The sequence below is a fragment of the Amphibalanus amphitrite genome, unplaced genomic scaffold (assembly GCF_019059575.1).
Source record: "Amphibalanus amphitrite isolate SeventyFive unplaced genomic scaffold, NRLGWU_Aamphi_draft 000934F_arrow, whole genome shotgun sequence".
NCBI lineage: Eukaryota > Metazoa > Arthropoda > Thecostraca > Balanomorpha > Balanidae > Amphibalanus > Amphibalanus amphitrite.
This window is the reverse complement of record NW_024882428.1, coordinates 263,769-291,495: the sequence shown is the minus strand read 5'-3', so window position 1 is coordinate 291,495 and position 27,727 is coordinate 263,769. Positions and strand designations below refer to the sequence as shown.

Here is a 27,727-nt window from a genome sequence, read left to right as displayed (position 1 = left end):
GTTCATTGAGCGGAAGGTGTTAGAGGTTACAACAGTCAATTGGTGCTTACCACTTGTCACTGGACAGTGGACAGCACTGCTACCGGCCGACTGACCAGGAAAAGCGGACCACTGAGACCGTCCGTCACCCCTGCAAGAGGGGGTGGGCTGACCGGCGGGGAGGGGCTGGGTGGCCGGTGCGGGGGGTGACCGGTGTGTGAGGAGTCGCGTCGTCCACCGTCGCTGCGCCGCCGCCGACGAGCGGCCGAGGGGAGGGTGAATGGGTGGAGCGACAGATCGATCGCCACTAATTCGTACCGCGGCGCAGTACCTGACCTACTATTGTGCAGTGGCCGCACGGTCTACAGGGACAAAGCCTGACTTGGTACCGCGACGCAGCATACGGCGCAGTACCCAACCTACTAACAGGTGCACCGGCCGCACGGTCTATGGGGGACAAAGACAGGGGTCCTTACTTGTACCGCGGCGCAGTACCTAACCTACTAGCTGGTACGGGCCACACAGTCTACAGGACCCGTGACTCGTGCCGCGACGCAGTACCTAACGCCCTTCTTACAGGTGCACTGGCCGCACAATCCACGAAGACTGCGTCGGGCTAACACTGTCAGACTGCAGACGACTGCAGGCTGCACCGTAGACTTGACCTTAGAATACCGCTACCGACTGTTGACTGCAGGCTCACCACTGTTGCTAGCTGTCTGGAGTACGTACAATAAACGGATTGATTCCGCTGACACTGATTGACACCGTGCTCCCCGCCCGATTGCTGATCGCTTACTGCCGTTTGGCTGTCAATCTGACCCAGCTCTGTCGATGGAGTCAGATTGATACTGATTGGGCTAAATGAGTCTGTCCATTTTGAGTGATGTCGCCTACCACGGCAGTCCACGGCTAGAGCATGTTGAGCACTTTCTGGCTGCTTTCTGATAGGGTATCGTATTTCCAATGAATGATAAGGTATCTTTATTCTGCTCAATTACCTGATAGGTTTACGATTTTTTAGCGATCACTACGGCTGTAAATTTAGGACATTCGTGTGGCACTTTGACATTTATCACACCTAGCAGTGAGACCCTGAGTGAGTAATTCGCTATGAAATGCGTATGTTGCCCGTTTGGTGGAGGCTCGCCACTCGCCAGCGCTTGTCATGCCATTGAATGACTTCCGCTCTCGTATGGTTTTGCAGCCAGCCCGCTATCAATGTTAGCTGGGAAGGGGGCGGGTTTTCCGAATGTGTCACTGTACTGTGGTTCTCACCCCACCGCAGTATCATGACCGTGGCGCAATGCGTACACTGTACAACCCAGCCTTCCTCTTTCCCTTCACCCAACCAATACAGTCCGTCATCCCACCCATCAGTAACACCCCGCCACCTGACCTCACCCCCTACCCTCAGCTATGGGCCAGCGACACGTTCGGCGCCTCGTGGCACGTGGTGGAGCAGTACGTGGCGTCGTACACGTGGGACGCGGCCGCCGACCCGGCCGTGCTGTACGTGCACCGGAGGCAGCCGGAACGGCCGGGCGTGGTCCGCTCGTCCACCGGTCTCTTCCTCAACTACACCACAGTGGCAGAGGATGTGGAAAAGTTCACCATCAAAGAGGACTTCCGGTTCGCCGTCCGCCGGGTGGTGAGTGCTGAAGGGGAGAGAGGGGGTGAAGGGACATGCTGAAGGGAAGAGAGAGGTGGTGAAGGGATATGCTGAAGGGGAGAGATAGAGGGGGTGAAGGGAGATGCTGAAGGGACAGAGAGAGAGAGGAAGAACACTAGGTCACCATGGGACGGGACGGGGAGATGGCTGATTTTTGGGGAGGTAGGTAGACAGTGAGATGGCATACACGCGGGATGCGCGTATTGCGTAATCGACAGCTATTCTGTGTCATTCTTCGATGTCTTGACTCATAGAGCGCGGTCCGGGCGCGGCGGTCCGCTTTAGTGCGCTGTAGTACCACGCTGTCTGTCATTGTTGACTTTTGGCTCGGTGGAGGCGAGCTGACACACCCAGTGGAGTGCAGCCCCCTCTACGACGTTAGGGTTCCGGTCACGTGACGAACTGTTGGTTCGTCTGCGTGGGCTAGATGATCATAGCTAGATGCTCATTAGATTACTAGATGTTCGTAAAGGTGCCGATTAAATTTATCGCGCTCAGCAAATGTTTTTTTCTTGCTCGAGTAAACTGGTGAGCTTCAACGGTTAGATGACTCAACTCAAATGTTTGTGAGGGATGAAATTCACTTAGGAGACCGAGGGACGTTTGACTATCTCCCATGCCTCGTCGTCCACGCTGTCGCTCTCTGCGTTCCTGCGGTAACTCCTCCTTCTCTTGCAGAGACTGCTGGGCTCGCACCAGTCGGACGGCACGCTACAGCTATGGGTTAGCCACCGCGGGGATCCGTTCACAAACGCCCAGTTCCCGGCCGGTCTGCGCGCTATCGACTACGAAGTGGTGGACGTTAGTGATGATCAGGTGAGCGCATCATCGCCGGAGGTGATGGGTGGTGCTGGTGGGGAAGGCATGGCACTCGGCAGCTACTCTGCTGAATGAGCGGAACAGGACATTTTGGACGGCGTTATCAGATTACGTTCGAAGTTACGTTCAAAAGTACGTTCAGCGCTATCAGAACGGCTCTCTTACTGCAGAGGTGGGTTTCACTGTTGCGGCAGACCTATCCCAACGACCACCTTCGACTATCTTAGGCTAAACATTGTGGTAGCTCTACCCCCAAGATGGTTAGATTACCTACCGTCATTGACAGCTCTTCCTCAATGACCACTACCACCAACAACTGCAGTGATTGTATCGTAGTAGCGTCCTAGCCCCTATGTACTGACTACCGTCATCTACCGTCAGGTAATGGTGGCCGTCATCCACAACGCCACCTCGTCCAGCTTGTACGTGTCGGCCGTGCCGGACAAGCGCGGCGTGCGCTTCTCACTCTCACTGGAGAACGTTCTCACGCACAGCACCGGAAAGACGTTCGCCGGATCGTGGCTCAGGTGAGAAACTGGTGGACGCTGATGGGAGCTGGGCTTTTGGGTTCGAATCGGTATTATTGCAGTGGTATCATGTGTAGCTTATGTCTTGCAAGATGCTTTGTTCTTGTGCCTGTAAAACCTCATTATCATATTATTTGTATTCCAATACTTTTTATATCTTTTCTACTAATTATATCGCTATTTTCTTTCGCCTTTTTGCTGTATAAGGCTCGTCAGTAGCCCTAGCCTTACCTGATCGAACTAATACACCCGTCGGTTTGATGTATCGATGCCGCAAATTGGTTTCGTGCCCGGTGGTGTTTTTCGACACGCGAGCTGCGGCAGCCGTCGACATATGTTGTAACACCTGATTGCGCTCACAGCGTGAGTCACAGTGCAGAAGCGGCGTACAGTCACCTACCGCGGGTACCTAACGGTCGCTGACGCGGCTTGGTACTGGGGCGCTGTGGTCTGTTTTTACCGGGCTCGGCTGTAGCTGCAGCCATTCACTCGCCTCGGGTGCATGTTTTGTTCACGATTTGCAACTGCGTACAGCAGCGAATATTCGTCACGTGTTTCGTCACGTGTCACGTGTCACGTGTTTTTCGTGAATCATCCTCACGAATTCTAAGCGAATCCTTGTTTTGAGACGAATAACAGCTTTTTCTAGGACATGCTTCACTTGTCCACCCGCCCTTTGGCGCACCCTAATTTGCAGACAGACCGCGGGCATGCCTACTCAAGGCTACTTTACTAATACCTAACTGACAAGGATACATACTGACGTGCCTACTGATGGAAAAACATATGGAGTGTTTGTTGCGCCGATCTGTCATACCTGCTCTAGCCATGCTACGGATCGACTGTCCCCACATATTCTCCCTTGACCATTTGCCCTTCTCTCTCCCGTCTCCCTGACCAGCTCCCTGTCTCCCCGGCAGTGTGGTGGGCGGCGACTTTGTGGACGTCCACCGTGTGAGCGGCCTGCGTGGCATCTACCTGGCGTCGCGGCTGCCTCCCGACTATGACGGCCAGCAGGCCAGCCGGCTGGGTCCCGAGCACGTACTGACGCTCATCACGTTCGATAAGGGCGGCCGCTGGCAGCCGGTGTCCCCGCCGACAGTTGATGCCACTGGTGTGCCGATACACTGCGAGAAGGTGGGTAACGAGTCGACACACGTCATACCTACTGTAGGACGTGCCTATCCACTGCGAAGAGTAGGTGACGGTATAAAAACATCCGCGTCGGCACGAATTTGTCGCGTCGGCGCAATCCATGCTGTGTTTGCTTCAGGGTGGTACGGTAGAGTTATGCATTCATGAACGTACTTAGTGCCAAAGTCTATACTATCTGTGTTTGGCTATTTCAATTTTCTTACCGCATACTTGTCTTGAACTGTTTCTCGAATCTCGGCCGTTGCTGATTGTTTTGTCTTTTGACTTCCATTTCCTACTTTCTGACGCCCGTTATCGCCGTCTCTTCCCCTCCGCAGGCGGAGAACTGTTCGCTGCACATCTCCCAGGAGATGACCAACCTGTACCCGGGCACCAAGTACATTCCGGTGCTGTCGTCTTCGTCGGCCGTCGGGCTGGTGATGGCCACCGGCGTCATCGGCGACTCGCTCAAAGGCCACCCGTCGATCGTGCTCAGCCGCGACGCCGGCGCTACGTGGCGGCAGGTGAGGATAGGGACGGGAGGTGATAGGAGCGGACGGGTCGGCTAGGTGCGGGAAAAGAAGGAGAAGAGTCAGGAAAGGGGAAGGGTTTATAGACAGCTCAGGCTGTGTGCATGACACGAGATGGTTGAGCTCGGCATGGGAGCTGGAAAGGAACACAATGTGTGGATGTGATACTCGTTGCAGAAGTCCGATCGAAGGAAATCTACCTTGCTTGGTTTTTTAGTTTCTACTGCTGGAGTAAACCACTTTTTGACATCCTGACGGTTTCATACACTGACGGTGATGGTATCGGATGTTTCTACAAAGTGCAGTCGGGAGTTTCTTCCTGACCTCTGTTCTGCCTCTATCTGCCCCTTCCTTCCGCCGCAGGTTCTGCGCGGTCGGTTCCTGTACACGTTCAGCGGGTATCTCTCTAACCTTTGCTCCTCCTTCCCCTACCTCAGGTGCTACGCGGCCAGTTTCTGTACGCGTTCGGTGACCACGGCGGCCTGATCGTGGCCGTGCGGCGCTACAGCGAAGGAGGCACACGCGAACTGCTCTACTCGCTCGACGAAGGCATGACGTGGGGCCGCCACCTGTTCTTCACGGACGAGGTGAAGGTGTACAGTCTGCTGACGGAGTCGGGTGGCTCCGGCACCGTGTTCCTCATCTTCTGCGCGCGCATGGACCGCAGCGGCTGGATCTCGGTCCGCGTCGACCTGAGGTCCCAGTTCAGTGAGTGGCGCAAAGTGGACTCGTCCGAGTTGGTCTGGGCAACAGGGTTTGGAACGTGTTATGTTTTATACTTACCCAGCTTTGAATGTGTAGATTTTTTAAAGCTTTTATTAAGCGTTTATTAATGACGTGCGTCGAATGGAAACCATTAACACCAGCTTACCATTATGTCCTCTGCAGGCCATTAATTACCCAGCCGCCCTAACAAAGCTGCAGCCTCGCCCTGCCTCCCTGTAAATGCTGCCTACCTCTTTCACATTTCCTGACCTAGCGTGTGTCCTGCGCAGGACACAACTGCACGCAGGACGACTACAAGCTGTGGACACCGCGCGGCCGCTCGTCGGGCCGCGGCTGTCTGCTGGGTCGAAAGGAGACGTACCGACGCCGACTGCCGCACCAGCGCTGTTACATCGGGGAGGGCGGCCGCGAGCCACTGGTCTCTGTGGAAAACTGCGCCTGCCTGAGAGACGACTACGAGTGGTGAGTTAGCTACGGGAGGGTTCAAAGGGGTGTGGTTGTGTATTACGTGTCAGGGTCACTACTTGTGTTTAGGTCTGTGAGAAGGGGATAACTAGGACTGTGGTGAGCGCTTATTGGAGTGATCACAGGTGCGGCTTCGAAGGGTCAGCTCCGTGGGAAGAATCACGGATCACGAGGTGTCCCGGCCGCCACCGGGCCGGGACGGGATCGAGCTGATAGGTGTGATTTTTAGGCCTGTCGATGTGGCTGCTGAGGCTGGCAGTGTTTGGTCTGTGGTTTAGGCGATAACACGCTGGTTGATAGTTGCTACGAAATGAGTTCGATACGATGTTATCACTTGTTTTCGGATAAGGAAGTCAACAGCCATGACGTGAGCTGTTTGTGGTCAAAACAGACGAGCTTGGGCACATTGTCTCAGGTGGTAGTATTTTTTGTTCCGGATTGTTGTGTCTATACGATTCTCGATTTGTATTCTTGTAGACCTGCTCTGGCGATGTTTAACTTGATTTTCTACCTTGCTGACTGGCTGTGATCGGGGTTTCTCTGACAGTCCTGGCTCACCTCCCTCCCCTCTCGGCAGCGACTTTGGATACAAGGAGTCAGCCGTGGGCGCTACAGGTCGGACGGCCACCTGCGTCCGAGACCCAGAGGTGGCCCGACTTCCGCCCGCCTTCGACCCCACCCAGTGTCCCGAGGGCTCCTACTACAACGTGTCGCGGGGCTTCGTGCGCGTGCCTGGCGACACGTGCCAGCCGGGACCCGTGGCGGCTGTGCTGTTTGAGCCCGACCCGCGGCCCTGCCCGGTCAGGTGAGGGAAGGGAGACGGCTAGCCGGCACTCGGCGTTGACGGGTAATGGTGTCGGCTGGCTTGTCTGTTGTCTGTTTTCTGTTGATAGTTAGCCGCTGAGCTATTATATTAGGGCTCCGCCGCATACTACGGCCTTTTTTTAGTTTGACAGCTGGTGTTTCTCTAAGCTGCCATGCAGTGTCTTGACTTATGGACGTTGATGATGAGCCTTTTCATCGACATTGCAGTGAGGTATGATCAGATGATATGGTCTAACCTTTTCTGCACATTTAACCCTCGCATGTGTAGGGGGGGGGTCGGATGGACCCCCCCCCCATGGTTTTTCGCGAATAACTCGCGTAAAAAGCGGCCGATCGCGACGAAACTTTCAGTACCCTCGCATTGATCAATTTTACACCTACCCTGAAAATTTCATGACCCTGACCCAAATGACCTTTGACCTGTGACCTCTTTTCCGAGACCATGTTTGGCCGGAATCGCGATTTCGCGTATGTCGGCTCGCACTAGCCGCGTGTTTGCAAGCTTTTCGTGGTTTCAAACGTTCAAACATGTGATTTGATGTTACTCCCGTGTGTGTGTCAAGGTCACCTGAAGGTCAGGTCAGGTCATTGACCTTTGATGACCTCGGGTGACCTCGGGTCACTTTTTCGAGTTTTACATGTTTCTAGGCTAGTTTTTTTTAGCTGAATTCGAATTTAGCAACCATTTGAACATTTACGAAGTAGTTTTGGTGACTTCGTAACATGTTACGAAGCTGTCAGAGGCGGTTGACACGTACTACGAATACCCGTCACGACGCCTACTGGTTGACCTGACCTGACCTGACCCGACCTGGTCTAAATGCTTCAAGACATCATCTGTGATCAAAACTAACACGATATTCGTGATCAGCACCCCGAAAAACCCCTTAGCAGCCACACTTTACGACTTTCTAACAGGTCCCGATTTTCCCGACTTTGGGTCATTGACCTGACCTGGAAGGTCAACCAATGACCTAGGACCTTAAAATTGGGTATCATCGGCTTCCTCTCGTCACGGGCAACACGCTCGTTTTTTCCGCGAAGCTCTAGCTCGATCAGGGGCCAAACGGCAAGGGGGGGGGGTCCAACCGACCCCCCCCCTACACATTAGAAGCTGGCAAACGCCGCACACATGCGAGGGTTAACATATCCACTTACGCAGCCGTGTCTGCCTTTCTGTGGTAGCTTCAAAGACTAGACTGTTCAAAGATTGTTCACTGTCAGTAGTCAGTACAGACAGAACCATCAAGCGGCAGCTCGACATCTCCGTAATTGCCAATTTCTGTTTTCCGGACCATTTCTTCCTTATATGAGTTATATCATTATGATATCATTATGTCCCACTACCCTCTCTCGTCTCTCGTGTTCTCTTGCGCCTTCTCCGTCCCCTATGCCATCCTCTATGGTTACATGTCATTCCACTTCTCTCCGTCTCCCGGCCTTCCTCGCTCTCCCTCGTCCTCCCTCGCTCTCCCTTTCTAACTGCCACTGCTCTGTGTCCCCAGTGAGATCTCCGACTTTCTGCTGCTGGCTCGCCGAGATGCCATCCTCCGACTGCCCCTGAAGGATGTCGAGAGTGGCGTAGCGCCGACGCCCGCTCCCCTCACTGGTATCGCTAACGTGGTGGCTGTCGAGTACGACAAGCGGACGGGCTGCCTGTACTGGTCCGACACCGCCTTCAAACACGTCATGGTGGGTGTCCGGGTGTGGGACGGAAGGGACGGGTGGATTTTATGGAGGGATTGGAATCTGGAGTGACGCTGGGAGTGTGTTTGAGGGGGGGGGGGGCGGAGGTGCGAAAGGTTTGCTGGTGGTGCTGGCTTTTGATAGGGAGGCCTAGTTGATAACATTGATCTGATGAGGAGCCAGGGTTGAACGTGCTGCAAACGTATTGGTTTCAAATTGAAGTCAAGTCTCCTTGGCTGGGTCCGTGTTTAAACTGTCATTGTCACCTGGTTGGCGATGTTCGTTATGACGAGTCGGATCTACCGGTACTTTCATTGTGACCGCCCTTACCGTAGTGACATCTTTCCATCCGTTCGTCCGTTCGCCCCGATAACGGCCGTGACGTTATATCCCGTCTGTCCGGCCCCCAGCCCGTCTCCTGTGACATTTGACCTCCGTCCGCCCCTATAACTGCCATCACCGTTCCGTGCTTCTATCCTCAGGATACTGAAATCCTTCTCCTCCACGCCGCAACCGCCCTCCGGGCTGGACAGACAACGTTATCTCATGCGGGCTGCTCCCTTGGAGCGGCACCGCTGCTCCCCAGGGAGCGCACCCCGTAGCCGGGTGCAGTGAGTGCCTTGGGGCTGGGTGGCGTGTCCTCTGGACGGACTCAGCCCCGTTGACTCACTAGGGTGCCTGCCCAGACCATTGTCTCCCCCTATATCCTATCATCCTCCCGGCTCTGAAATGCCCATTGGACCGAAAGGGCCTAACCCAACAAAAATAAATAAATAAATAAATAAATAAATAAATAAATAAATAAATAAATAAATAAATAACCGTCATGAAATCTGAGCCCGTCTGTTCGCCCGCAGCGTCAGTGTATGGACGGCTCCGGTCAGGAAGTTGTCCTCAACCACAACGCGTCTACAGTGGAGTCCCTGGCGCTCGACTGGACCACGGGTAACCTGTATCTCACTGAGTCGGACACGGCGACCATTCAGCTGCTGCGTCCGGCCGTGCGGCACGCCGGTCACCTGCGCACCACACTGCTCGACAGGAGCGTGCTGGAGAACCCGCGCGGCCTGGCGCTCCATCCCACCAAGGGGTAAGTGGGCGTGGCACCTCGCCAAAGGACCACGGGGGAACAGGGACCTGACGCTCCGTCCCATCAAAGGATGGGTAGTAGTACGCCCCACCAAATGGTGAGACAGGATACACTACAACCATGGCGTTGTGTAGGGGCCTGCCGCTCTACTAACCGAAGGGCGAGTAGGTTAACTGTACGGCAGCAGGGGACGTAGGCGGGTCAGCTTCACCCCAGTGACGGGTGGTAAGATGCTTCGTTAGAGGTTCACTCCAGTAATTGTATCATGATATGCTTCTGAAGGTGACCCAGTCATAATTGTGGTCGAAGACTATTTTCTCATGTATTCAACTCGGCGCTTCTGTCCCTCTCCCCCAGGTACATGTTCTGGACGGACTGGTCACAGACGTCTCCGGGCATTTACCGCGCCTTCATGGACGGCACGGAGCCGAAACAGATCACGGGCCGCGGCCAGGTGGTGTGGCCGAACGGTGTGTGTATCGACTACTCCACCGACCGGCTCTACTGGGTGGATGCTAATCTAGACTACATCGCCTCGGCAGACCTGGACGGCTCCAACCGCAAAATACTGCAGGACAAGACGGTCAGTGACGCGCGGGAAGGGAGGTCATGAGACATGACAGGACGGTCGGAAAGGGACGCACGGGATGCCGGGGGGGGGGGGGGCAGAGAGTTAAGAGCGTTGTTCAGAGCATATCTTTTAGTTCTCGGGTCACACAATGTGATAGAAAACTCGTATGCCAGTTTGAGCTGTTAGATTATTGCGTCAGGCAAGGGCGACAGCTGTCAAAGCTCTGTCCATATTCTGAAATTAACACGCGCACTGCAGCGGGTCTGAGCCGAACACGAACTGCAGGGGGGGGGATTGAAAACAACCCCCCCCTGAGATCTCAAAAACGGCGCAACGTAGCGACAAGCGGTAAACGGCGTTGGATAGGTTAAGATGAGATCGACAAGAAATACTAAGATCATTTTTGGGTCAGGTCAAAAACGAGGTCACCAGAGGTCACCGAAGACAAAATGTTACGATTTTCACAACAGGAATTTCGCGGTAGTTTTTCTTGAATAACTTGTCTTGCACACAAGACAGAGGATCGATTCGAACGCCATCGTTCTTAGCTCGTCAAGGCGCATCGAATGATATACATATAATATGATATGTATAATATGACCTCGAAAGGTCAAGTTGAAAATTTGACCTCAGGTCAAGGTCATGACCTGACCGAAATAGGTCATGTTGCATATCATTCGATCCGCATTGACGAGAAAAACACGATAAACGTCGAACGGAGTCTCTATCTCTACTCAATCTCAAGTTATTGAAGAAAAACCGCTGGTGACCTCAGGTGACCTAAGATGACCTGGAGATCACCTTCCAAAGGTCATAAGTGATATGTTTCGGTGAAATCACCAACAAGGACCTGTAATACTATGATCCTGAGCGTATTGAAGTCATAGGATGGCATTCAGAGTAAGTTGAAATTTTTCCCATTGACTTATAATGGGCCGGTCGCAAAAATGACCTGACCTTAGGTCATCGATATAAAAATTCCGAGATATACAAGTTGTAGCTCGTGATGACTTTACTATTTCCTGTGGGTTTCAAGATCATATCTCAACAACTGTGGGCTTGGTGGGATTGCAAACTTCGAAATTTACGTTTCGAGGTAGGGTCACTTGACCTGACCTGGTGACCTGACCATAGGTCACCTGGGGTCAAAATTTTTACTCAAGGTGTGCAAAAGTTGTGAGAACAGGTATGCAAAATTTGGCGGCGCTACGCGCCGCCGTTTTCTCGCAATTTGCGAAAAACCACAGGGGGGGGGGTTGAAAACAACCCCCCCCCCCTGCAGTGCGCGTGTTAAAGTATCCCACATCTATCCTGAGCCTTGCAGCCTGACCCCTCCTGCCCCGTGCTCTCTACAAGAGTTATACAGCAGCTGCTGCAGACACCCGCTTTCTGAGCACTACTGACTTCCCCCAGCATTTCCTTCTGACTCCCCTGCTCCATGATGACTCCCGCCCCCCTACTGACCCCCTGACTGAATCCTACTAACTCCCCGCTCCCTACTCCCCACGGGAGTACAGGCGGCCACCCACTCTCTAAGGTTACACACCCCGCCGTCCCCTGCCTTACACAGGAGTACAGCGGCCACCCGCAGCTCTGAGCGTTACTGACCCCCGCCTGTCCCCTGCTCCCCAAAGTGAGTATGTACAGCAGCCACCCGCTCTCTGAGCGTCATAACTGACCCCGCGGCTGTCCCGTGCTCTCCACAGGAGTACAGCGGCCACCCGTTCTCGATCGCCGTTTACAAGGATATGATGTTCTGGAACGACTGGCGCATCGAGAGTGTACTCATGTCGGACAAACTGGAGCCAAAGCGGATCGTCAAGGTGCTGGAGGGCATGCCGAACGTGGTCAGCGTCCAGGTACGGCCTCCACTGGATGGGTGGTGCGGTGAGCTGCTGTCTGAAGGACAGGCCGGATTACTGGTCTGGAAATTTGGGCAGTAAAATATTGGCTGGGCGATAAATTTCGTTCTAATATGCTATCTTCTGATATAACAATTGTTCTACTGTCAGTGAATAATTGTGCTTTTTTAGGGTAGTCTTAGACTGGTATGTTCACGAGTTGCAGCGGGAGCAGTACCTTGTCCTTGCTATGATGTCCTGTTTCACCTGCTATGCTGTGTCACGTAAAGTAAGTCTACAAAATAAGTCCTCGTCGTATGCAGGTCACCAGTGAGCAGTTAGCGCCTGAGCGCTACTCGGGCGCCACCTGCCCGCATACGGAGAGGACTTATTTTGTAGAACTAACAGCTGTGCTCTGTGCTATGTCACGCGCTTTGTGTCGGCGTACGGGTGGTTAGTCATGGTGACGTGCTGCTCTGTGTCCTCATACCACAGGAGTGGACACAAATCGCACATTTGTGCCGTCGTTATCGCAAATAACGGCCGGCCGCTGGCAATCGCAAAACGCCGCAAAAAACGGCCGGCCGCCGCAAACCGCAAAACGCTGCAAAAAACGGCGTTTTGCGGTGAAAAAAACGCAAAACGTTTTTGCGGTTGCGGTTTAAAAACGCAAGGTACTGCGTGTATGTATGTGACGTCTGCCTGCCCATGTCTCCATCGGTGACATCGGTGACATCTCCCTGTTCCCCTCACCAGGTGTACGGCCAGCAGTCCCAGGAGGGTGTCAGCGGCTGTACCAACACCAGCTGCCCCTGGATCTGTACGCCGCGGCCGGCCGGCCGGCACCGCTGTCTCTGCCCGGACGGACTGAGCGGGCAGGGCGACAAGTGCCTCTGTCCCGGTGGTGGCACGCCCTTCGCCAACGGAACCTGTCCGTCAGGTGAGCGCGCCGCACGGCCGAGGATCGCGGGTCCGCGCAGCACGCTGATAGTAACCTGGCAAGGAACAGTTAAGTGTAAAATGTGTTGAAAAATCGCTCACGCATAGCGCCCTGGTATATTATTCATAAGTGTGTACGTATCTACCTAATTACTTTTGCTGAGTTTTATGGCACAGAGGCAGTGTTTTATATGCTATTTTGCCTACTCATTTGGAGAAAAAAAGAATACGGTCTCTAGAAAATTTGTATGACTTCCGCAATTTCGCTATTTTGATCGTGCATTTATGCATCCGTTTCACGTGTTGCAGTGAACCTCGTGTGTCCGGAGGGCTTCTTCACGTGCGCCACCAGCAAGTTATGTATCAACCGCGACTGGATCTGCGACGGCGATGACGATTGTGGCGACGGCTCGGACGAGGCCGGCTGCGGCACTTCCACGTGCGCGCCGCTCCAGTTCCGCTGCGACAACGGCCGGTGCATCACCGGCTCGTGGCGGTGCGACTTTGAGGACGACTGCCAGGACGGCTCGGACGAGCGCGACTGCCAGTACCCCAACTGCACGAAGGCAGAGTTCCGCTGTGACAGCGGCCGCTGCGTGCGGGCCCAGTATCGGTGTGACGGGGAGGACGACTGCCGCGACAACTCTGACGAGCAGGGCTGCGCCACGCCGGCGCCGCCGCCCTGCGAGCCGCCAAGCTTCGCCTGCCGGTCGTCCAGCCAGTGCCTGCCGCCGGCCTGGGTGTGTGACGGCACGGCAGAGTGTCCTGATGGGGAGGACGAGGACCCGACGCGCTGCGCCAACCACACCTGCCCCAGCTGGCAGTGGCAGTGCGCCAACAAGCGCTGCATTCAGAGCAAATGGCGCTGTGACAACCAGAACGACTGCGGCGACAACTCGGATGAGGAGGGCTGCGGAGACGCCACCACCACGGCGGCGCCGACCACCGAGCCGGCCGTGCCCACATTCCCCACGGTACGGCAGAGCTGGGGCAACGTTACCCACGGTATCATGCCGCTTGATCTATAACCCCATGGTATCGCACGGTACTGGATTCATGTTGACTGCTGTCTAGTTTGTGCCCTCTCTGATATGTGACTGCTCTGATCAGTGTCCTCTCTGGTCCGTGTCCTCTGTGGTCTGTGTCCCAGCTCTGACCATTTCTTTTACCGCTGTCCGCTCCCCAGGCCCCGCCGACCGGCCAGTGCGGCAGCTCCAGCGGCCACCTGCTGCGCTGCGACAACGGACGCTGCATCCCCGTCTGGTGGAAGTGCGACGGCGCCGACGATTGTGGCGACAACAGCGACGAGCGCGGCTGTGACAGCGGCACCGAGCGGCCGGCCACGGGCTCGCCGCCGCCGCCGGTCGCTCCGACCACCTGCTCGGCCAGCCACTTCCGCTGCGACTCCGGTGAGGGCGGGGGCGGGGCGGCGGGGAAGAAGGGTGGTGAGGATTTGGAAAGGGTTGTACCCCTCTGTGCGCCGTATGCAGAAAAGACCTGTGAAAGGAACTGCCCGAAATGGACTCACCGGGACCGGAATAGGGACAGGAGGTCAGGTCTTACTCGACGAAACGTTGCTGAAGTTTGGAGTAGGGGCAGCGCGCATCCCTGCGCAGCGGAGGAGCTGTCATGGTACACGATATTCGGATACCGTTATCATTTGATTCTGGCCTGCAGTTGATCGTGTTAGATAACGGCTATAGTACGGTCTTCGACGTCACCCGTCATGAACTTTGGTTGTGTGACGGACTTATGACTGTGACAGGCAAGTGCATCTGGTCTGCATGGCTGTATGACGATCGGTGTGTAATGTGACGGTATGTGTGACTTTGTGACAGGCAAATGTATCTGGTCGGCGCGTCTCTGTGACGGTCGGCGTTGGTGTGTGACGATCTGCGCTGTGTGACAATAATTATGTCTATATGACAGGCAAGTGCATCTGGTCTGCGTGGCTGTGTACCGGTCAGGTGACGGTCGACGCTGTGTGACGGTCGCTATGACTTTGTGGCAGGCAAATGTATCTGGTCGGCCTGGCTCTGTGATGGCGACCGCGACTGCCCGGGCGGGGAGGACGAGGCCGACTGTGCGCACGCCGGCTGCGGCCACGACCACTACCGCTGTCTGCTCTCCGGAGAGTGTATCGGCCGAGAGAGGGTCTGCGACGGACGGCAGGACTGCGCCGACAACTCGGACGAGGAGGCCTGCCACTCGGGTAAGTACGGGTCTGTTCGAGTAAGGGGGGGGGGGGCTGCTCGGTTAAGGTGGGCCACTCAGGTAGGTGTGGGGAGGGGCGGGGGGGGGGGGTGCTCGGATAAGGTGGGCCACTCAGGTAGGTGTGTGCATGTGGGGGGAGGGGGGGGGGGGTGCTCGGATAAGTGAAATGGGGAAGCTTCAAGCTGATCGGGTAGGATGGGACACTCTGGTAGGGTGAGCCATGTATTCACGTTGTAGTCACTAGGCAGCTTTCCTCAATACCGACCGGCGGTTTTCACTGCCGCTGCCGTGTGCACTATGTTCGCACTGTAACTGACCGCCCTCCGTCGTTGCCTTTCGACAGAGGGCGGCACCACGGTGCAGCCCTTCACCTGTCCCTCTGGGGACTTCCGCTGCGACTTCCACACCTGCCTGCCCTACTACAAGTACTGCGACGGACACCGAGACTGTGTCGATGGCTATGACGAGGTCAATTGCCGAGACGACAGCACCGTCTTCCAGGTATGCGGAGCGGGGGATTAGAGGTAGGGGGCTAACCTATGGGGGCGGATTTACCAAGGCACTGACTGACCTGACTGACTGATCTTATGAGGCCGGCTGGGTGACTTGACGAACCGGCTCGCCTGACTGACGGGACTAGCTCGACTGTGCACGTGAGGGGCGCAGTCCGGGCACGGTAGAGAATATCATACCATGGGGCTGGTTGAGCCAGGGTACGTGTATTTCTGTTTGTTGAAGTGGTAAGAGTGGGTAAAGGCAAGTGATGTGAGCGAGATAATTTAGCCGAGCGTTGATATTATTCAAGCATCGCCAGATGGTACTCTGGACTTTTGGTGACGCAATCCTGCTTTGCTGTGTTGTATCTCTTGCCGTGAAGTCAATTTTTCTTATGACGCCTCTCCGCTCGTTTCTCCCCTGATTTTTTTTTCTGTGTATCGCTGTGTGCGCCTCACCCCGACCTCTGCCGCCTTCAGGTGGTCAGCTACACACTGGACGAGGTGTCCAACAGCTCTCTGACAGTGCGGTGGCAGACGAACGCTCGTGGCGCCGCCGCCCTCACCAGACTCAGGTGAGACAGGCGCGTGGCTGCAGTCGTCCGGCGTCCACAGTGGGGAGGGGTGTCTGGATCTCGCTGCAGTGGGGAGACGATAACGCAGAGTGACAATAGAGTCTACGACTGAATATTGGAATAAACGTTAGTATGTTACAAGGATTTCTGAAATTGGTTGATTCGGTGACCCTGGCGCCGACATCGTATACCAATGATAACTTCTGCTCACAATTACTAGTCTGGCCGCCTTTGCCCTTGTGTCTGCGGACTCTGCAGTCTGCAGAGTCCTGCCGTCACTATGCGCCTTGCTTACCAGCTGTGACCCTCTCTGCCGTTCTTTCTCTGCAGGTTCCTGCCATCAATATGCGCCGTGTACCAGCCCGGTCAGCCATGCCACTGGCTCAACATGACCTGGGTGGCAGAGCCCGAGTTTACGTTCGAACATCTGGAGCCCTACACTTGGTACAACATCACCGTGTTTGTACGTGCTGAGGGACGGCCGGACGTGTTCCCGGCGAGTCAGTACATCAGCCAGAGGACTGCCAGTGCCAGTGAGTGGGGAGGAGAGGGAGAGTGGGCGCCGGGACCCGAGATGGAGTGTGGTAGAGGTGAGCGCTGAGCGTATCATTTAATAGTTACATCGCATTGTTGGTAGGTTAGGGTAGCCTTGAATGATCGGAGAAATTACGAACATTTATTAGACAATTGACATGTTCCCGGGCTGCTCTGGTCTTCGACGGTTTATACAATGTTCTGTCGAGTTCGACGATGCTTTGACCTTATTGACTTGCCGATGGGGTTTCTGGACGTCCCCGTAGAACCCTCGCCGCCACCATGGTAACTTCACCACACTCCCTCTCGCCCCGGCAGAGCCGTCACCTCCGTGGCGTGTGAACGCTACTCAGCTGGACCACCACTCGATCCGCGTCTCGTGGCGGCCGCCCAAACACCTGAACGGCCGTCTGCTCAACTACCGGCTGTCACTGACGCCGCCGCAGCCGCCGCAGATGTTCATCACGCGCCACACCAACTTCACCGTGGTGCTCGACTTCCAGCCGGGCGTCGAGTACTCCTTCTTTGTGAGTGGGATAGACTTTCCAGACTGTTGTCGAGTACTCCTTCTTTGTGAGTGCGATAGGATTTCAACGAGGCAATAAGTACTCCTTTGTGAGTGGCCTTGAAAGACAGTGGCGGGCAGTCGACTTTCTTTGTGAGTGGGATAGATTTCCAGTACTCCTTTGTGTCAGTAGCCTCGAACGGACTGAGCCGGCTTTTCCCTGGAGGGAAGGTAAATCTGGCAGACAGGGTGGCGAGAATGTCTTACCGTGCTCCGGTGTCTCGGCAGGACTGACAACGGTGGGAATTAAAGGAAATCAGAGTTGAATCGTGCTAGACCGCCGTCTGGCTTTGACTGTCTTTATGTGACATATCTGACCCCTCTGTCTATCTCACGGCGCTCTCCTGTAACCTTCTGACTCCTCCGTCTTTCCCCCCGTCTCACCAGGTCCAGGCGGAGAACTCTGCCATGCTGAGCGAGCGCTCCCACTCTGCGTCAGTCGTGTTCGATGCGGACGCCGTGATCGCTCCGCTGAGCGAGTTCCGCGCGGTGCCGGCTGCGGACGGACATGGCCTGACGGTGCGCTGGCAGCCGCTGCCGTCGGCTGCGGGAGTACTGGTGACCTACCGACCGGCAGACAACCGACTGGTGCCCGCAGGAGAGGAGCGAGTCGAGGGGGATACACATCAGCTGGAGTGTGAGTAGGGGGAGCAAGCTTGGGGACGAAGGGGGCACTAGGGACAATTTGTTTCAGCTGCAGCTTGCACGGGAGGGAGGTATACGGGAGGAGGGGTGGAGTGAAACAACCAATGAATGTAGTCGTCAGAGAAGGGGGAGAGGGTTAAGAATGGCAAGATGACCTGAGCGCCGCCCTAGGAGCTCGCAACACTTCACTTATGTTTTGTGTGGACTGGTTATATTGTTTCGGTTGTATGCAGCTTCAATTTGATACCTTTTTGCTTTTTCTTCTATTCAGTATTCGTCTAGCTCCATCATCCAGACTCCTCAGTCCTCGCCCTCTGCTGTTGTGAAAGTCAGACGGTCCCGTGCCTGGGGTGTCTACCAACGACTTCCTTTGACCTACCTCCCTCCCCATCCACTGCCAGTGACCGGTTCGCCGATAGTGACCCTCCCCTCCCCTCCCTGTGCCGACAGTGACGGGCCTGTCGCCGGGCACCCGGTACGAGATCGTGGCCCGCGGCTACCGCGGCCGCTTCACGGGCCCCGAGTACGTGACAGTGGCGACCACGGGCGGCCGCCAGCTGGCTGCCGTGGCCAATTTCACCGCCGAGCTGTCGCCTCATAGCGGCACACTGGTGAAGCTCAGCTGGCAGCCGCCGCCGACAGAGGGCAGTGCCGGCGCCGCCGGCGGCTCGGCCATGCCGCTTCAGTACGGCGTGTTCTGGGGCACCTCGATGGAGCAGCTGTATGAGGGCGGCGTGCGCCAGCGCACTGTGGAGACCTCCACTCAGGTGGGTTGTCAGAGGAGCGCTCCGCACGGCGCTCTGTCACGGGTGGCTATCTTCCCATGACTCCCTACCCCTCTCCGGTGCTGCAGTGGCTCGTGCTCGCGGTCCGTGGCTGTTCTGACGTAGGTGACGCACTTTGTGACTGTTGGCCCCAGGTATCTGTCTGACCTCTAACCGCTCTGACCGCGCCTGTTCCGTTTCCAGTTGACCGCTCTGACCGTGCGTATTCTGCCTTCTGGACGCCGCTCTGACGGGGCCTGTTCTGCCCCCCCCCCCTGGTTGTCCCGCGCTTACCTTGTCTGCTAGTCTTCCCAATCCCATGCTGCCCCTTTGACTGTGCCTGTTCTGCCCCCAGGCAACGGGTCTGATGGCCTGCGAGGACTACCTGCTACTGGTAGCTGTGGTCGGACCGGACGGTACCGGGCTGCCCTCAGAGATCGGCCGCGTCCGTACCAAGTTTGACGCGCACGCGCCGCCCAAAAACGTCACCGTACAGACGCAGCGCGGTCTGACGCTCATGATGCGTGTCAGGTGGGAGGCCAGCTGTTCAGTGGTGGAGCGGCCCGTCGGATACAACGTGAGTGGTCGGCGGCAGGGGCAGGAGGGAGGGGAAATGTGGTGCGGGGGTATGCCAAGAGATGGGCAGCAGAGGGGAGGAGACAGGCCGGGGGGATGGGCGGCGGGGACTCGCCTATCTTGGTGCTGTTTTGTAGCTGTCGTCACTTTACTTGTTCGACTTGTTCAATGAATTACTTATGGTCCATTAGATTGTTTCCTTTTGGTCAGATAATGAAAGGTTGGTGTTGACATACTATTGCACGATGTATGCTCAATTTGTCTATGCTGCACAATTACTTAACTTGGCCTTACCTGACCTGACCTGACCCGGTGCGACTGACGCTCGGCAGATCACCGCCACGGAGCTGGGCGGCCCGGGCAAGGTGGAGCGCTCTGTGCGTCCCACCACGTCTGAGCACCTGCTGTGGCACGACCTGCCGGCCTCGTATGGCGCTCGCTACTCGGTGTCGGTACGGACGACGGCGACAGACGCTGTGCCGGCGCCACCCGTGATATACGCGGCACCGCCCATTCCCGGGCCCCACCAGCTCAGGCCGATCATTGAGCGAAACGGCACCGTCACACTCTACTGGAAGGAGCGCCGGCTGCCGGCGGATATGGATTATGTCAAGTGAGTGTCGGTAGGCCGATAGGGACGGAAGCGGTGACTGATGTGGAGCGAGCTGGCGATCCGCCGCTGTCTTGACTGTATTCTATCCCCTAACCTGTGTCTTTTATCCATCAGGTGGTACAAGAGGTATTTGTGCCTCTCCGTCCCTCTGACTGTCCAATGACCTGTCCCTCCATCAGATACTCTTACGAGGTGTTTGTGACTTTTCACCGTTCTCTGGCTGTCCCCTGACCTCTGTCTTCTCTTCACCAGGTACTCTTACGAGGTGTTCGTGGCGCCTTCTGTGGCCGCCGTGTGGAACAGCACTGGTAAGACGGTGCGCGAGAGCCGCTTCGTGACACACACGCTGCAGCCGGACACCACGTATTACGCGGCCGTGCAGCTGGTGACCAGTGACGGCCACCGCTCGCTGCCATCAGAGGTGGAGAGCTTCCACACGCCGCCAGGTGAGATGTAGTATGTATGTATGTATATGTATGTATTGACAATCAAGAGCAATCCACAATCGGCGTGGCGATTACACTCCGAGTCCGAGCTGGTTGAAGATAACACAAGAAATAGGTACCTACACAAGAAAACGCACACACTTACGGATACGAAATACACAACGCGAACGCCGAACACGCACATACTTGGTGTAACCAGCACGAAGCCGCGTTCATAACTATGTACACACAGACTCGTTTGCCTTTCATAGTCCAAGAGTCATGAGGCTAGCTACTATGGCTACTCTGGCTAGGCTTAAGCCCCTTTTTTACAGCACGGGCAAATCTGGCTGGAGGCAACTGCGTTAGCTCGAGGGGGAGAGTATTTAGGAGCGCCGCGGCACGGTAGGCGAATCTACGTTTTCCGGTCTCTAGTCGGGGTCGCGGTAAGTGGAAAAGGTGGTCTTGGCGAGTAGACCTTGCTCGTGTTTGGGAATTTTTGGAAAATAGGGTCGCGATCTCCTCGGGTTCACCTCTCTGGATGGCCTTGTGCGCCGTGATAAGGGTATGGTATTCAGCCATTGTTTTAGGTGCCATCCAGCCGAGTTGGTCCCGGAGATGGGAGACATGATCAAATTTACGGCGACCGAAAATGACTCTAGCGGCAAAGTTAAGAATTTTCTGAATGCGATCGAAGTTCTTTTGGCTACCATTACCAAATACGGAGAGACAGTACTGGATCCGTGACATGACGAGAGCCACCACTAGTGTCTTGGTGACACCGTCGGGGAGGTAGTGGCGGACATGGGAGAGGCCAATTAGGAGACCCGTGCATCGGCGACTGAGCTCGGACACATGCGCGTCCCAGTCAGTCGTAGTCAGTGGCCCTGAGTCAGTGAGATGTAGTTAATACACCATGGAGCATAACAGTGTTCCTACCCTGACCTACAGTCTCCAAATGTTTATTTTAACGCGAAATGCAGTTGAATTGTCCATAACAAAAGGCGTTACTATTGGGCCAGAGCCAATCAAGCGGGAGCCAGGTATGCCTTGGATGTCCGAGCCTACGTGACACCATGATTCTTCGCTCGCCACTGACGGCAGTGCTGCCATGTGTCCTGCTATTCGACCGAGCCCTCTCCCGCCCTCCACTGACTGGTGCCGCCGCTCTCCCCGCCAGGCGAGGACTCTGTGGTGATCAAGAAGCACCACCTGGTGTCCGTCCTGGTGCCGGTGCTGCTGCTGCTGGTGCTGCTCACGACCGCTGTGGTCGTGTTCGTGTACCGCCACCGCCGGCTGCGGCATCGGTTCCTGGCGTTTGTGTCGACCCACTATAGTGCTCGGCCGACGGCGGCGCGATTCACCAACGGCGACGGACTAGGTGAGAGTCGCTATAATGTGAGACTGGCGCCCTGCGCTGGTTTTATCGATGCTGTCCAGGTGTAGCGTCAGTTTTTTTTTGTCATTGCTTCTGTCTGGGATGTTGCCTGGGCCGATATGCTTTTTTGTCTCGTCATGCCGTACTGCGATGGTTTGGATTTGTTTTATCGTTGCCCCAGCCAGGGTGCTCAGACCGTATTGTTGCTGAACACGGTAACGGTCCTGTTGTCAGTCAATGTGGGTTTCCAGCTCTCAACTGACGCTGCATTCTAGTGATCTCGTGTTCACAATGCGCCTCGATATTTTGTGCTGACTGGAGCTCGTACAACAGTGCAACACATCCAGTCAAACAGAAGTGCTGAGCTGCACTGTCTTTTTGACTGCTCGCCATTTGCACCCTAAAGTTCTTTTCACCGACCTATTACTGAGATTGTTGCCGGAGTGTTAGGCCTGATAGTGTGGCCATCTGTCATCGTGTGGTTGTGTTTGTCCTTGACGCGTCTAACGCCCTCCAACTTTCCGCCGACAGAGGATGACGAGGCACCGGTGATCCGCGGCTTCTCCGACGACGAGCCACTGGTGGTGGCATAACGGCGCCCAAACTGCGCCCCGGCGCCCCGGCGCCCAAACGGCGCCCCGGCGCCCTGGCGCCCTGTGATCAGTAACAGAGCCGGCCGGTGCCGGTCGCGCAGTGAGCGAGTGGGTCGGACCGTAGTATTAGAGACGGGTGCGGCCCGGTGACGGGTCGGCCAGGCATTACCCTCGCCAAAGACGACGCTCCGAGGGATACGTGAGGGACGTGAAGTCGTCTGAAAGCCTGGCGGTGGCCAGAGTGATAGAAACTAGAACTCCTTGGCGATACGGCGGAGTGAATGGATCCTACAAGCCTGCACCGGGGCGCACGGATCTCCGAGAAACCGACCGATGCAACTGGGCTGTCGTGGTTCACGCTGAGTGTTCACTTTTCGGTACCTGTAGCGGCTCAGTCCGCCAGCGCCGGTGTCACTGTGTGTTCAGTGTCTTCAGAGTGTTGGAGGGAACACGGCGTCCACTGGCCACCCTGCTGTCTCCGTTCCTATCGCCGTTCTGGTCCTCGGGAGCGGCGCGTCCCGCCCTGACTAGCGGTGCGGTCACCGGTGATGGTCCGGTGCCGAGTTATTTGTGAACAGGCGGGTGGGTGTCTTAGCGAGCCCTATACTGTGTGATATCTTGGTGTATTGCGTTGTGTGTATTTATTGGCCGCCCTGTGTATCGGCGGTCTCTTGGCGGTAGCATGTAGCCCAGTTTTGCCGCTCCCGTGTATTAGCGCATGTTAGAATTTCGCTGGAAAATTTTACCAAACCCTGAATGGGTCCACACTGCACTGGCGAGAGGCGCGAGTGATATCAACTTCACATGTACTCATTGCTCACGTGTGTTAATCAAGTTGGTTAATAAATACACTTACCGGTTCGGGAGAATTGAATGAAATGTCATCGATATAGATTATAGCGGCACATAGGTATAATTGACACTGAGGCGTTACACCTTAGAACGGTCTAGAATCTAGACCGAAATGTGTAGTCCGCTGTCCGCCTTATGGTACGGAGCACCACTGAGACTGAGGGGCTGCCCATGCCTGTTTTTTTTTTTTTAAGTTATCGTAGGAACAAATACGGAGGAAAAGGTTGCAGGGAGGTGGCAAAATTTCTGACTGCATTGACTACCGTGACTACATAGCAATTTACTTGCAACGAGTTAGTAGCGAAGCCTGCGCACCAATTTCATTATTTCTGTACTAGCTTCCTAATATATGTGGAGATTCCCAAAGCAGTACAAAAGTAAGCAATTTGATTGGTAAATATTGTGCTGTTGCTGCGTTTCTCGCGCGCTAGCGACGATCGCCGTTATTGATGAACATTTTCTGTTGCCTTCGTGGGCTACAAGTGTTCTCGGTTCGGGGTCGCTGTATTGTTGGAATTTGTTGGAATTTGGTTGGAATAAAGTACTAGGTAATTGAATTGTTATACATTTTGAAAAATGATGCCGTTGTTTTGATAGGTAGGTATTTCATATTTTTATTGGAAGGTGCCTATAACCTACTTGTAACTTCCACTTCGTCCCCAACATCAGCATAGCCATTTGTCAGCATCACAATTGCCGTTGTCATGGGATAACTACACATCTTCCTGTTTATAGCTTGTTGCATTAAATACTGCACTGCTTTAATTTATTTATTTGTTCAAAATTGTTTGATAGGCTTTAAAGTTGTCCCTTGAGCCAATGCAAAGGGAAAGGACAAACACCGCCACCTGCCGCAAGGCGCCAGGCACCAGTGCGTATTTTTACCTGTGTCATGATGATGGCTAGTGCTGGTTTTTTACCTTACCTTACCTTACCAATACAGAATTTCGAGGCCTATTAGGCCTATAGGGATCTGATCTCATCGAGCTCCTTACTAGAGACAGTCATGAATCTTGGGACGACGGTGAAAACAGGGCGCCTGGGGTGATTTGATCAAGGTTCGTGAAATTTACAGGTGACGTGTAGCATGTAGAAGGCCCACGGGGAGAATCTCCAAATGTTACGTGACTAATAAGCCCTCCCGCGCTCTGTTTTCACCGGCGTCCGAATCTTGGACTGGGATGTCAAAGGATGCATCACCCCAGTGAGAGTCGAGACAGGCTTTTTTGATTTGCTTATTCAGGTACTTGTTGATATACATAGGTAAAAAGGTTCATTTGTCTTTCATTCTGATAAGCTAGAATTATTGCTCACTACCTATTGCTTTGTAGATATTTTGGTTTGGACTTGACAAGTTTTTGAGTTTAAGTGGCTATAACTGCTAACTGCCATTTCTATGTTTGAGAGGAACAAATATTTTTTTGTTGTACTTACCAGTTTCTTCGGTGACCCAAAGCAGCTTCTTTGTTTCTGGTAGATGCTGTGGACGCAACCATCATGACGGCGCCAGCAGGGCCGGCGCGGCCCCAGACACCACTACTGCCTGCACCTTTTGCTGCTCTCTCCCCTCCTCTCTCGGAGCCAGACGTACCTCCTCTGGCTCAAAAGGCATCTGGTGGCCGACTCTCCTTCTTTGGCCGTGGTATGTATATCAATCAGCTGCTGTGCCTGTGCTGCTATCCCCAGCACACAAAGTTGCTGGATGACACACAATACTTGCTGGCACTCGTTGTTAGGGCAAATGACAATTTTTTAGATTGGTTGAGTGCCTCTGTGAAGCTGGAGCTACTGGTGATTTACCTGTATTTTCTCGATTTATAGAAGCTCAATTCAACTGATAAGTAGGTTTAGCACACAGCACTGATATTAGATTGTGTAACATTTTTTTCTTAATAGCCTTAGTCTGAATTGATGAATTGTTGGCACTGGGCCCAGGTGCCATGCTAAGTGGTGCATGTTGCGAATGGCACTTCCACCATGGACCCATCACCCTACCTTGCCTGTGCCGGTTCAGGGTGATAATTTTGATCAACAGTTGAATGTACTGCCAGCAAATGGCGACAAGGCTTTCCCGGGTCTAGTGTTGCCCTCTCTCGCCAGTTGCCAGCTGGCTGAATATGTATAGGAACGTGGTTCAAACGACGTGGCTGCTCTGGCTTTTAATTCGCCGCCACCGGATTACGAGACAGACGCCTTATTCATTAGACCACACATATAGGACATTCATGACGGGTTGTGCGGGTGGCTGTGACCATAGTCCATGTCTCACCGCGCTATACCGACAGGTCCCGGTCAGTTGTGTCCTGTCAACCGGACTGCGACCTTACCTCTCCCCAACCTCACCTCTGACTCCCCCTCCCCCAGACGGTGACGTGTTGCTGGAGCTGTCCCACTCGCCGGCGCAGCTGAGGGAGCGGCCCGCCCGCTGGGTGGCGCTGGCCAAAAAGCCGGCCTGGCCTACGGTGACGGTAACGGCCCCGCTCGGCGAGGTCCACGGTTTCCAGGGTAAGTACGACGGGACACGCACGATGCCTTTCATTCTGCGGCCTCTAGAGAAGAAAAATTTTATCTGGCAATGCTGCACAATGGACTATCTCTACATAACTATATTCGTCAATCAATTTTGTTATGATATCCGTTTACATACACCGTTTGTCGTGGACGTGTCTCGTTTGAAGCATTGTAACGACTGCCGTTCCGTTTTGGAGAATGAAACGTTATTACCGTTACATTGTCGCTACCTGCTACCCCAGCAGCTCTGTTTCCCCTCAGCAGTGTCCCGTCCCTTCTCACGGTGCTCTAGCCCCCCTCACGGTACATCGCACCCCTCTCAGCAGTATTCCATAGCCAGTTTTCCCCCTGCTCCGTTCCCTCCCGGTGCTGTGTTCCCCTCACGGTGCTCATTTCCGCTCACGGTGATCTATTTACCCTGTTACTGAGTTGTCCTATTTCCCTCTTAGCAGTGCTATGTTTACCCTCAGCGGTTCTCCGTCCCTCTCACATGCTCCGTTTTCCCCCAGCGGTGCTCCGCTCACCGCGCCGGTGGCGGCTGGCCGGACGGAAGCAGACGAACCCGGGCAGGAAGCCGGCGGGCGCGCTGTTCAGTGGCCGAAGGAGCCGGCGTCCGGCCGGTGACGGTCCGCCAGCCGTCTGCCCGCGCCGGCTGGGCCGCCGACCGTGCGGCGCCGCCCCTCCGGCTGTCACTCCCACCCCGGCCGGCTGCCCCGCCCGGCGTACTGACCGGCTGGCCGACGCCGTCCGCCGGCTCTCCCAGCGCGGCGCGCAGTCGGGTCCCGCCCCAGCGCCGGACCGGCACCCCCTGGTGCACGGTATCGACGCGCTGCTGGCGGGTCCCGAGCGGCTCGCAGCGCCCACACTGCCAACACCGCCGCCCCGGACGGCGCCGCGGCCAGCTGACAGCCCTGTGTACCACCTGACCGAGCCGAGCGCCGCGCCGCCGTCACCGCTGCTGCTGGCACGGCTGGCCGGAGGAGGAGGAGCTCTTCGGTCCGTGACCGGGCGGCCGAGGCCGGCGCACGCGGCCTCCGGCCGGTGCTCCGCCGCGCTCGACTACAGCCGAACTATGGATGGTGAGTGCTGGATCAATGCAGTGGGGTATCTAATAGCGGTATGGGCAGATTACGCCGCTGGTCGCGAGGTCTGTTTATATTTACTCTGGAAAAACGTCCTTTACTCAAGTGGTGTGTGTCGTGTCTGTCCCACACGGTTGGGTGGGGGACAAGGGATTTATGGCCCAGGTCTTTCAGCGTTACGCCCATGACACCGCGATGAATGAATTGTGCCATCGTGTCTTAGTTGGTCACATTCTTCGCAGTTTCTTACCAACTTCTAAATTAAGGGAAAGTGTCACCAGTCATTTCCCGACCTCTCTGTACTCCCGCCGTGCTCACCGGTTGCTATCTTGTGTTTCAGAGCCGTTGAACCTATCGATGCGGTAGTGGGAACAGTGACTGTCTTCCAAGAACCAGCACCATTCTGCCCCTGTGTGTGCGTTCCCTGGACCAGCATAATCCAGCCGGAGTGGATGCACTTCGTGGACCAGCAATATTATGCCATTATGGCTGTGGACCAACAACTGAGTGCTTAGTCGATGGACCTTTGCCGTCCACCGTGTCTGAACAAAATCTCATGGCGACTTTTGTGTGCGACTTGCGGATGCAAGCCAGCGGCGACTGGCGACCGGCGACCGCGGAGGCATTAACGACAGAAAGTGCCTTCCGAAATCCGATGTCCTATCGTAGGTCATACGTTTTCATACATTTATTCATACGTTTATAATATCAGTGACGTGCCAAACACAGTGTACACACACGCTGCTCATGTGGATATTTGTTTATGTTTGTGTTTATCTTGTATTTGTGTTTCTAGAGCTCCCTAGCGCTGCCACATCTTGCACTGTTAACTTGCAAATATATAAAGACAATGCTGAATTCCTGACTGATGAGTCGTCAACGTTATACGATAGAAGGCTGGATGCGCGATATACCGTGGATGCGCGCGCTGGGACTAGTCGACCAGTGATCTGGTACTCGTACTCCACTCCTGTAGCAGACTGAATACAGAGTGGAAATCGACGAGAACGGGCGCTATAGGACATCGTGCCTCTTGTCCCCACAACACGAAGATGAATAACTGCAAAAGTAGGTTATTGGCGTGATAGGTTTGGTAGAAGCT

At 55.1% G+C, this 27,727-nt stretch overlaps 2 protein-coding genes across 5 annotated transcripts; both read left to right on the top strand.

The window, feature by feature from the left end:
- Nucleotides 1–1,396: 1,396 nt before the first annotated feature.
- On the top strand, nt 1,397–23,054 carry LOC122368249 (sortilin-related receptor-like; the record flags this gene model as incomplete). Its single annotated transcript, XM_043341997.1, has 27 exons — nt 1,397–1,630; nt 2,330–2,467; nt 2,852–2,997; nt 3,918–4,134; nt 4,470–4,655; nt 5,099–5,369; nt 5,657–5,849; nt 6,430–6,657; nt 8,183–8,369; nt 9,221–9,453; nt 9,811–10,036; nt 11,731–11,883; nt 12,622–12,805; nt 13,114–13,778; nt 13,991–14,213; nt 14,816–15,016; nt 15,362–15,519; nt 15,993–16,087; nt 16,418–16,620; nt 16,940–17,148; nt 17,574–17,823; nt 18,282–18,598; nt 18,951–19,172; nt 19,504–19,784; nt 20,037–20,230; nt 21,390–21,590; nt 22,119–23,054. Coding segments are annotated over 27 exons (5,877 nt in total), but the record flags the coding sequence as incomplete, so codon positions are not given.
- Nucleotides 23,055–23,422: 368 nt separating this feature from the next.
- LOC122368250 (methyl-CpG-binding domain protein 6-like) lies at nt 23,423–27,483 on the top strand. 4 transcript variants are annotated; one of them, XM_043342000.1, is made up of 5 exons: nt 23,423–23,580; nt 24,510–24,674; nt 25,397–25,537; nt 26,053–26,622; nt 26,966–27,483. In XM_043342000.1, the coding sequence occupies exons 2-5, from the start codon at nt 24,530–24,532 to the stop codon at nt 26,989–26,991; spliced, it is 882 nt and encodes a 293-aa protein (XP_043197935.1). In that variant the 5' UTR covers nt 23,423–23,580; nt 24,510–24,529; the 3' UTR covers nt 26,992–27,483. The 4 variants fall into 4 exon arrangements, with proteins under 4 accessions (XP_043197935.1, XP_043197934.1, XP_043197936.1 ...); XM_043341999.1 differs by having other exon boundaries at nt 23,423–23,629; XM_043342001.1 differs by having other exon boundaries at nt 23,423–23,629; nt 24,492–24,674.
- The last annotated feature ends 244 nt before the right edge of the window (nt 27,484–27,727 follow it).